The sequence below is a fragment of the Sesamum indicum genome, linkage group LG2, assembly GCF_000512975.1.
Source record: "Sesamum indicum cultivar Zhongzhi No. 13 linkage group LG2, S_indicum_v1.0, whole genome shotgun sequence".
Lineage (NCBI taxonomy): Eukaryota > Viridiplantae > Streptophyta > Magnoliopsida > Lamiales > Pedaliaceae > Sesamum > Sesamum indicum.
Window position 1 is genome coordinate 13,090,831 of NC_026146.1, and position 11,616 is coordinate 13,102,446.

At 36.0% G+C, this 11,616-nt stretch overlaps 1 protein-coding gene across 1 annotated transcript; it reads right to left on the reverse strand.

Annotated features, from left to right (window-relative positions):
- LOC105156028 (glutamine-dependent NAD(+) synthetase) lies at positions 192–11,616 on the reverse strand. Its single transcript, XM_011072056.2, has 13 exons — positions 11,221–11,616; positions 10,421–10,726; positions 9,587–9,810; positions 9,079–9,182; positions 8,560–8,694; positions 4,503–4,671; positions 3,530–3,665; positions 2,642–2,780; positions 2,303–2,479; positions 1,800–1,967; positions 1,406–1,501; positions 738–866; positions 192–601 (listed from the first exon to the last, which is right to left on the reverse strand). The coding sequence occupies exons 1-13, from the start codon at positions 11,412–11,414 to the stop codon at positions 383–385; spliced, it is 2,196 nt and encodes a 731-aa protein (XP_011070358.1). The 5' UTR covers positions 11,415–11,616; the 3' UTR covers positions 192–382.

Below are 11,616 nucleotides of genomic sequence, written 5' to 3' on the forward strand. Positions count from 1 at the left end.
AAAAAAAAAAAAAGGAACTGGCACCCGAAATAAGACTCAACTCCACCAGCCACATGTTCCCTGTCAACTTGTGTTATATATTGATTGCACATCTCCACCACCCTACAACTCTTTCTCCAAGCACATTCACACCAAAGAAATTGAAGGTATTGAAAACAGTTTAACACACCCATCAAGGCATCACCCTCTCGAAAATTGAAAGATAGGCATCTAGTTTATGAATAAAACAATGTCACAATATCAGTATCAGATTGTCTTAAGCTACACTTGACCAATATAAATAGACATGTAAGATACATTCTGAAACATCAAATCCCTGAATAACCCCACAGAATGAGAGCCCCAATCAGTCATCATCAGCTTTAGTGTAAAGCTTATGAGTTTAAACTCCAGCACTTGGATTGCCTGAACCTGCAGCTACGACTCCCATGCCACCATCTACCGTGACCCCAGCGTTTACCTGATCAGTAGATTTTGTAATAGCCACTCTATCACCATCTAACTGCTGCACAAGTTCATCAATCTTGCGGAACTGATATGGCCAACTTGCATTGTATAGGAATTGGCGTAAATCGAACCTATTGTCCTCGGGGGAGTAACTCTGCATAAGGCATTTTTGACTTGAGTAAAATACTGTACTGCATTTTAAAATTCAAACATAATATATGTGTGTGTATATATATATAGTCGGGCACAAAAAAATTCAGAACTTCGGTTTACTCAGAGAAAAAGTGTACCTCTGCGTGATAGGAAGGTGTCAGAACAGTCATCTTGTGTCTATTGATCGAATAGTACTTGAAGAAATGTTTCACTTTGTCAGCAATCTCTGATGGAGTTAACTTTGTTCCCCATTTATAACAAAGATTCTTTCACACATAAGGGAAAAGGAAACTCGTAAGGGAATGAATCAAAATAAAATGCAGGAGACATTTCAATTACCAAGTACAATTATCATTTGCGGCATTGTCATACTAATAGAACAACAATTGATCCTCCCTACATATTCAGAACCGGCGGCCACAAAGCAATTTAAACAGAGCCATTTATGTAGGTATATTTCAAGCTTTAATGCATTTTTATGAGTTTACTTTGAATTTCTCAGTAATTGAGCATGCTTCAGAAATTGGTTACGACCATGCTTCGTAACTGATCCACCCCCCACAAAAGATTGGAAAGGGGTCACCTTTTCTCATCTCGCGCCCGACCAATTAAGTTTCTGTTGGCAGTATCCAACCTTCTTTTCCAACCAACCAATAGAATTCATTTTCAGCCTTGAGTGGAGAGCTAAGTGATTATATTAATATCATTTGTAATTGAATAATTACAAACAACAAATCAAAGGCTAATATCGAGGCAATTGAGCAGACCTCGAGTGAGAAAATTGTGGAACGAAATGGACACGAACCTTGAACATGGATACAGGTCCACAGCGGAAAATCTTACGTAGCCTTCCATATACTGAGAGTTCTTCATATGTCATTCCCATATCCACTTCATCCAGCTATTTTCAGATAATATACAGTGTCAGTTCTGAAATATATGAACTCATAATGTACCATTCATGTGTAAATTTCTGACTTAACAACGCAAGATAGACAATCAAAGAACAAGTTCTCCAAAGAAAGTTGATGAACAATGGCGGGGTGGCCAACATGGGCCACATGATGAAGAAAAGAACAAGCCAGAATGAGCAGAAAATAGAGCAAAATAAAGTATTGGGGACTCTTTCAAAAGCAAGTCAAAATGTGGGAATATCTGCTTGTACTGAGCAAGCTTTAGGGCATTTCATTAGGTGATACCTGGCTGTAATCTGATCGTATTGGCTCCAGTTCAGCAGTAGGGGGAGCAGCTTCAACCTCAGCCAAAGATGAGTAACCCAGATGGACAGCAGCCCATCTCAAAAATCTTCGCAAGTCCTGCTTGCTGATACTTCCAATTGGATTTATATCAGCAGAACTGCAATCATACTGTATAATGAAAGCAGTCAGTAAAAAGCCATTATCATAGCAACATTATGAGCAATAAATTCAAGATTAACTAGTTCAGGAGTGGAGTCAACCCGTTAAAAGTTGCAATCATCCAGCATCAAAGAACTGAAATAGACTATAAATGCTCAAATTTGGTCTGATTTTTCTATCCAGGTCCCACTTCAGGAAAGGGTGGATTGGGGTTTGAATTATTGAAACTCATTCAGTAAGAACATGTAGCTGGATGGAACTAAAATATGATCTCCCCAAAAATGTTTATGGAACTAAAATATGATCTCCCCAAGAATGTTTGTAAACTCATAACATCTGCGTACCTTAGTTAAGTAACCACGTAACCCTTCATCCACATTGGAGCTGCCTAAGACCAGATAAAAACCTGGTTTGCGGTGAACCCAAGGCAAGAGTGATGCTAGCATAAATGCTAAGACCATTCTGATTCGAGCCTGAATATTTTGCAACCCTAAGTTTTCAATGTTTGACCCCCCATCTACCTGAGACAAAACAATCAATTGAGCAAGTAACTTCAGTCGCATCAATATTGTGCATAGCATATCATAAATGTTTAGCTCTGTACATATTAAATGGGAAATGTATGAACTCAGAAATATAGGTAAAGTGTACATGCGCATAAAGTTCAAATCTTCAGCCTTTACCTTGTAGCGTGGTCGTTTTCCTGTAAGAGTCTCAAACAAAGAGAGCAGAGCAGAAACCACTCCATCTATTGAGACATCAAGATGCCATGACCCAATTTCTTCTGCAAGCACCTTTGCCCTCGTTCTTGTCGCATTAGAACTACAAAAAAGAATTGCTACAATGGATGATAGAGGAAAAATAGTATTTACTAAAAATAATGTGCAAGTGAATATTAGCTGTTCTCTGTCTACTGGAGAGGCAAACAAGTAAAAGATGAACATTTGGTGTTTCGAAGAGAAAATGACCTACCCCGGTTTATTTACGTAAACATAACTAAAAGGAATCTTCTCTACATTGGATGCATTTCACTCACAGCTTGCCCCAGTTAATTTGAGAACTATCCTAGTAGATTGACCAATGGCCCAGCTCCAGCTTTTAGAAGAAATATTTCAGATTGCATGACTTACCTAATTAAAGTAGGAGGTTTTTGAACCCATACTAAGGTCAAAACCACAGATGTTAATTTGTCAATTGCACTACACATTTTGTAGCTTGATTATTCCGTGTGCCTATTTCAACATTCCATAGTCCAGAAAGGTGCCATTTGGCGTATTTATTAATAAACAATGAAAAGTAACAATATTAAGGAAAACAAAAGGTAATGAAATATTACACATGAAATAATCATTAGAAAGGTTGCCTAGCTCAAAGGTACTAAACTATTACTTGAGGCAACTAAAAATAGATGAAGGACTCTAAACTAACCCAAATTCTCCTCCTTGCTGACATAGAGAGTCAGCAAATGTCAAACTGTAGAATGCTTGGGAATCTAAAGTCTGGCTAGAGTATTAGCTAGTCTGCAACGATATATAAATGTTCCAAAATTTCAATTCTGCTCATATTCTCACCTGTTTTCAGATCCCATGAAAACAGTGTAAAATATGCGTCTCGCAAATTCTTTGCTGTCTGTTGGAAATTGTCCATCAGTGTAATGGCCGATTCTTATAGCATCAGCTTTGACTTGTTCATCTCCATTTGATATCTCTGAAGAACAGTTACATCACGTATAAAAACTTTTACTAAGAGAAAGCATGATATTGAGAAACTTCTATATCTCCAGATTATAAAAAGAGACTCATACACCTGTGCTGTTAATTACGTGTAAAAACTAGACCCATCATTTGAAAGGATTATCCCGAAATGTCCATAAAAAAAGGATGCAAAACAGAATACTAAATTGAACAGCGTAGAGGATAAGCAATTTATTCATGGACCTCATTATGCCAAAAACAGAAGTGTTTGTGATAACTACTGCTTGAAGATAATGGAGTATGGATAGCCATACAGAAGAACGTGCAACACTAATTCCTCTATTGGCATCTTGGATCTGTAACCCTTCATCCTTGTAAACCACAATCAAACTTTCACACCCATGGACCCATGAAAAGTTTTGGTCCAACCAGATGACTAAAACAAAATTAGGGAAGAAAAAGGTATTGGATAAGGGAATGGGAAGAATAAAGGAACTGCTGAATGCTGTCTCACAGAAGCCTCAAATTTGAGTTTTCTTTTGAGAACAAGTGTGATGGACAGTTACACATCCATAATAGCATACACAGAGTCTCGCCCATATCCACCCAAATCAAGCGCTTGACAAGTCATATCCACTGTTCTCCCTTTATCCTTTTACCAGATAACCAATACCTTTTTAGAGAATTAATTCAAGAGGGCAGATGAACTCTAGAATCCCATTATTATCATACAAATGAATCTAAACATTTCATAAGCACCACCAAGAGATACTCGACAAAGCACATCATTCATCAAAAGGTTGCAGGATGGCAGGCTAATAGGTTCAAGTAGTAATAAACCAAAACAGACCTTTTACTACTAGCTGGCACATGCAACCAACTATGGCAGCAACAGAAGAGCTATCTGCTCCACCTGAAAGTGGAAGTAAAAAACCAGATGCACCACTTCTTCTCAAATAATCCCACAACCAGCAGCCTGGCCCAAAAGCAATTTCCTCTTCAGGAGAATGGTATTGAATCTGAGAACGAAGAAAAAGTTTAGTTCTGTAAAACTGAGTACATGAAGCTACAATACAGGAGGTTTCATTTTAAGATTGAAATAGAAAAGGCTATGGGCATGGTAGTGATCAAACAAGCCACATCCAAAGCAGAAAATGAAAGAAGAAAACAAATTAGTTCGGAATCCAGTATATATTAGAATGGTAAACTTTCAAAGCTAAATAATAACAACATAACATATGAAAAATAAGTAAATACAAAAACACATGCATACACACGTATACAAAATTACGATTAAATATTCAAATCCATATATGTTACAAAGAGAGATAGAAAACTACCATGACCCCTTGCACAGGAACTATGAATATAGCCCTCAAGCAATTTAGCCATGTAAAGTGTTTATCAAGGGTGCTACACTTGCTAGCTCTTTTACCGTCTGGAGATAGTGTATGACGGAAATGAATTAAGCAAAAAAGTAATCAGCAGGTATTCATGTATATAAGAAAATTTATACAACAAAACTTCAACATGCCACACATACTATATAACCAGGTTCGATGACCTTGCAGACATAGAGCTGATCTATCGTCAGTGGGATCTTTAATCATAAAGTTCGTAGCAAGTGCAGTATCCCCAAAACAACTTCAGAAAAATTCTCAGTTAGAAATCTTGGAAAAAGGAAGTCAGTTCAAACGAAAAGGTTCACTAGTGGCATCAGCTTACCCTGAATTTGTGAAAATATGGTTAACCTCTTATTGGAACCAACAGACAACTGACTCCTTTCTGCTTTCCAACAATGGCAGAGCTTCAACATGCAATGGGACGAAGAATTTGAACTTACATAGAACCAGGCTGGGATGTCGTAAAGAATAGGTTTCAAGTGCACTCATCTGAGTAGACTCTCGTGAACATGGAGTGAGGGGTTTAGGATTACCCTGATGCTCATATAGAAACCAAGTTAAGACTACATCTATAAGAAAATAAGATAGCCAACTCAATGGTCAAGAGAAGCCAACAATAACTCTAAGCTCAAACATGAAAGCCTCTTGTGCCCTCTTTTCCAATGTTATTTTTCAAGTTATGATATTGTCTTCCTCTACTTTTAGAAGTTTGAGATCACGTGGCCCTCTGTCGGAGCATTATGATCACAGATTTTCCATCTTTGCTCATTTAGATCCTGAATGAAATTTTGATGGATCACTGACTTAGCAATAACTAGTATTTGCTTTAATTTATGTTTTCAGACTATCTGGACCTCCACAGAGAGGAGGTACAAAAGGTTGACACACAAGTCCAAATAACAATGTGAGTCTAATGTGTTGAATTTAGGCCTGTCCCACTCATATAGTTCACAGTTCCTCACTGAATGTTCTCAAAGCAGGAGATCAACTATGAGTCATGGGTTTCATCTTGAAGTGGTGGCCAACTGTCACAACCCCCCAACGCAAAGTACATCACATTCTACACTAGAGTGGTTGGCACTCTACAGAAAGTCAGGTGTCAACCATTCAGTATCACCAGCAATAGCTTAACATGCCCTCTTCCTCACACGTACCAATAATCGAGAACGAACCCGTGTTTTCTTTGAAAGCATGAAGAGGGACAGAGAATTAGTTAATAAGGTGCTCTCACTTTCACTTGAATAAAAAATGAGAGGGAAAAGAAGCTCCTAGGGGTGGCAGACGAGTCAAGCCGGCTCGTGAGCTTCACGAGCTGGCTCGATTTTGAGCTCGAGCTCAAGTCCCTCTGTTTGATGCTCGCAAGACAGCTCGTGAGCTTTTTCTATTTTTTTTATTTTTATATATATATATTTTTTTAAAAAGATTTATGTATTTAATTTCATATTCAATACTTTATCAATTATATACTCAAAATTGACCATATATTATAATTATTAATCAATATCATACATTTTATTTTGGATAATAATATATTATGGTATTTTTATTTATGCATTTATATTTTTATACAAAAACAAATCAACAACTTAGTAAATTATAATATTTTTTTATAAAATAATTATTTAATATGACACATAGAAACTTTATGTTATATTTTAATATATATATATATATATAAGTAATTTACTAATGATTTTTTTATCTAATTCTAAGTTTTATATTTATATCAAGATACATACTATGCATTATGCAATCTATTTTTTTACTTATAAATTTATGTCAAAATTTAGTGATTCATATGAATTAATCTAAAATAATGATAATAATAATAATGATGATGGTTAAACAATTTTAATTATTATTATTATTTTATTATATATATAATGAGATTAAAAAGTTTAATCAACAATTACGATATCTTAAAATCCGGACACTCGATTCTACCAAATTTAAATATATATATAAGACTGTGTCCATTAGAATATATAAAACTATGTCCATTAGATCATATAAGACGATATGATTTAAAATCACATGGCCTGATTCAACGATACACCGTCTTGAATGATTACTCTTATGTTCCGAGTACGATATCTCGACATCTGTATATCCAATAAGTCTAAAACTTTACCAAAAGTATTTTTCTGTAAGTTTGCCCATATCTAACGATTTGATCTAAATTTTGATGGCTCATTAACCCATGTTGTTCAACAATGTAAGATCATAGTTACATCGATGTAATACTAACATTTATAAATATATAAATTTATCGCAGATTATGAACATGTATTAATCTCAACTATAAAATACTTTTTATGTATTTCAATTGCATTATTCTAGATAATGGATACTTTTCTACAATTTTAAATTGTTCAGTATGATTTTTTTTTTTGGTATATTTTACTAATTATATTACTACTAAACTAATTAGTAGTTTATATTTATAACAATAAATTAAAATATCATACTATATTTTGGTATATTTATAACATACTATGCATTATGCAACTTATTTTATTACTTATAAATTTATGTAAAAATTGGTGATTCCCATGATTTAATCTAATAATAATAATAATAAATTTAGCTCGAGCTTGAGCTCGAACTATAAGAACTCATCAAGTAAGATTCAAGCTACACCACTCAAAATCGAGCTCGATGGTTTACACCCCTAGAAGCTCCTGAATAAATTAAGAAAGAAAAACAAACTTTGTTCCGTGGAAAATGTTAACACAAAATGCAACAAATTTCTGTTCTGTTGTTTGACTTGATCAATTGGGCACTTATACAAGCATAAATGAGCTATATGATACACAATATATTAAAAGAATTAAAGCTCCAAGTATACTTGGTTAACTACAGTCATCAAACAACTTCAAACATAGAACTTGACTCTTCCTCAGGACAAGTTAAGTTCCTAAGATCACATCATCAAAATAAGATCACCACTATATCAGCAGGCAAGAGTTGGCAAGCCTTTTAAATTAATACGTAAAATCATTACAAAGCCCTTTTTGCACAGTTAGTAATTTAGAAAGGAAGAAAGTTTAAAGGCCCACCACGTGCTTATCTTCTATCAACTTGGAAAACCAGGATTATCAATAAGCACCTATTTTGTATGGAGAGACGTGGGGAGACCACAACCTGCCTATCCATCTAAAATTGCAAAAAAGCTCCAGAGGACTTGACCTATTAGCAGTTCAATAGCTCCATGGCCCTAGCTGGACATCTTTCTCGGAACCCAGCAAACAGCAATCTAGTGTTCAAAATTATTCAAACTTCTAAAGTGCGCATTGTGGATCTATACTACCCCCAGGAAGCAAATATAAGAGTTCAAAACACACACTGAACAGCAATCCAATGATCAAATTTATTTCTAACTTCTAAGACAAGTACTTTGCCTCTTTCATAATTACTACATTAAACAATTATCTTCTAGAACGTCAAGAAACGGACTAGCATTTGTCATGAAATTATTAAGATAGTAATCCACATTTGCCTCACCTTAAGCGGACTTGACAGTGACATTTGAAGCTTAAAAGGCTGGCAGAGCTTGTAATGTACTGCAACAGAGGAAACTTTTGGTTTGCAACTCGCTTGTTCCTGAAAGCTACTAATAGATCCTCTAAGACTGGCAACCTGCAATCAGATACATAGTAAAATGAAACGAAGCACGATGAGGTGCATGATGGATTCATCCAGAATATACTAATTATGAAGCAAATTCTTATATTCTCATTCGTTGGTTTATTGCAACTTGAAGACACAATATATATCTGAACATGATCATAACTTTTCCCATACCATGAGACCTTATCACTGCTTTATAGCAGTTAAAATAACATAATTCTAACTAAAACAACTAAAGGAAATAAAAATGGAATGAAATCCTTCCAGAAGTCAATATTATGAACCAAGTAAGCCAACTTAGGTGGTGCTGTAACGAGTCCGTGGCACTACTGACAGAAACAAAAGGAGATGTTTCTCTTAGGCCCTAAAAAGTAACAGGGAAAAAGGACATACCGCATCTAGATCTACTTGAGCAACCACCAATTCAACATCCTTCAAGGAAAACTGTGAGCCTTGGGCAACCACATCTCCATTCACAACAATACAAGAGCATCCATCTGCATGTGGAATGTTATCAAACTAGACATCCTCAAAAATACCAATAATTTGGGCACAGTATTCCAAGGAACATTAGTTAATAGCAACTTTAAGTTTCGCAAAACCTTGCCTGCAGTCAAGATGTTCATTTAACAATCTGGAATATAACCTCATCATATGATTTAGACCATTTTATTATAAAAGTGAACCACCTTGTTTCCAAGTTGACACTTTGAGCAATCAGGTTGAAATTGAAAGATGAAGGGCCAAGATGCAATATTATACAGTTTGTTACTATAGGCCTAAACACCTACTAATGTTAAAGACTTCCACTTTTCCCTACTAACAGAATAAGATTAGACAAGTTATAGCAACAAGCAAACAGGGTAAAGTACTGAAGAACAACTGAGACCATCCTACCCACCATAATAAAGGCGTCCCCCGTCGCATCCTTGGTGGTTGCTATACATGTAAACTCCTCCCCGGGTATGTGTAGCACCTATAAAAGAACGGAGGCGAAGGTCAAGTTTTCGTAACTGATGATGACTTCCACTGGCATTCAGATAGACTTCAACGCCATTCAATGCAAGCTCAGCATGGGGGGGAATAGGACTAAAAAGTTCCTCGCACACTTCAGCTGCAACAGCTCTGAGCAAAACGTAAATTCTCAAGTATTAAAAGTCATGAATAGATGGGCATATTTGAAAGATCAGCTATAGCCATTTGTATCAATTCATGCATTGCATACTTGAAATCGTAACTTGGTTGTACTAAGATTGACTCCTTAAGAGCTTTTCAAATCATTGACTCATAATCCAAGTTTCATAGCAAAAATCATGAACGAAACAAGACTACTAAAGAAGAAATCCAATATTACGTGCTATAAAACCCAACCAGTGGTGACTAGAACTAATGATTCATGTTTCCAGGGGGAAAAATAGAACTAATGTAACTAATCAGATGCAATAAAGACGGATAAAAATAAATCACAATTACCTTAATTTATGCACAAGGCATAGTATAATACCATCCATTAATAATATTGTTCTAAACTACCTACAAGATCCTGCAAGATCAACCACATTATTTGCACCTTCAAAAATTTGAAAATGTTAACTCATTCACAGTTGACTAAAGACCAAACTCAAGGCAGTTTAAAACTACAATCTTAAGGGCATCTCAGGGGAAAACATAAAAATAATAATAAAAGATAACCATCAAAATATAAAAAAACTAAGTTTACAAAATGATGACGTACGTGTCTAGAAACTGAATATATCCGTAGCCAAAAGGTACGGTTGTTTGTGACAGAGCCTCAGATATATCATTTGGAAGTAGAAAGTCTTCAAGATGCTCTTTCTGCTTCCATGCTGTAAACCATCTAAGCTCCCTGTAGTTTCCATCATTTGCAAGCCACATCTTTGGGCGTATCATTACTATTTTTCTATTCAGGCACAGGACTTGACAATTGTAACGCTCTGACCCCTTGATAACCGGCATGCCAAAACTGCACAATATGTCGTCCGTCCAATCACCAAGCAATAATTCTTTTAAGCAGTCCCACCTGCAAATTCATTGTTCAAAATGTCACAATTCATGCAAGCAAAAAGATTTTTCTGTCCCAAGAAAAGAAACAGTGTCATGATCATAGACGGAGGGAAATCCCACTCCGAAATGATCTTCCTGCTAATTCATCCATGTTTACTTCATGCAAGGCAACCGTGATGTGCTTCTGTGACTATCTTTCCCTTTCATCGAAACAACTGTTTGCATTTTATGACTAGACATTCAACCATCACTATCATAGTATAAAAAATTCAAATTGATTCCACACCCTTAATTGCATTAGAATTTACCAAAAACTCACGGAAATTGAATCATCTACCACAAGACTCATGGAAGAGTTCTTTCTAACTTAAGTTTCGCGCTAAATCAATTCAATTATCTCTCTCCAATCATTTTTCTAATAATCCAAGTACCCATCACAGACTCACACACGCGGATAAGCAGTAATTCACTTAACTACACATGCACAGACATAAAATTTCAGCCCCTTACGCATGGTTGACGGTGTCGAGTTCCATGAAATGGTCTTCACAGCCATAGCCAGTGATTTCAAGTTCCGGGCCGAGCCGAATTACGGCGCCGGCTTCTTTAGCCCTACAAATCGACTCCTTGATATTCGTTATATTGCAATCGAAATCCATCGCCCATTGATTCAAGTTGCACGTCGCAACCTTCAGAAGCCTCATATTCTCAATCCTATGCAATTTCCTTCGCGGGAAAAGAGAGAAAAAGAAAAAAGCAAGTACCCCGTGGGACAGTGAGAGAGTGGTAGATGTAAACAAAATGGGCGGAGAATTTAGGCCGTGTGATTCGTGTAGGATTCTCCTTGTTTGGAGGATTCGGTGTTATTTGCTGGCTGCTTTCTGGAATAAAATTTGCCCTTAGTGT

Bases quoted from the DNA above. Each gene is read 5' to 3' on its own strand.
- LOC105156028 (XM_011072056.2), bottom strand. From the start codon at position 11,414: ATGAGGCTTCTGAAGGTTGCGACGTGCAACTTGAATCAATGGGCGATG. The intron at 9,811-10,420 runs GTACGTCATCAT...CGTTTTGCTCAG, and splicing joins TATATTCAGTTTCTAGACAC to AGCTGTTGCAGCTGAAGTGT. The intron at 9,183-9,586 runs GTGGGTAGGATG...TTCCACATGCAG, and splicing joins CGGGGGACGCCTTTATTATG to ATGGATGCTCTTGTATTGTT.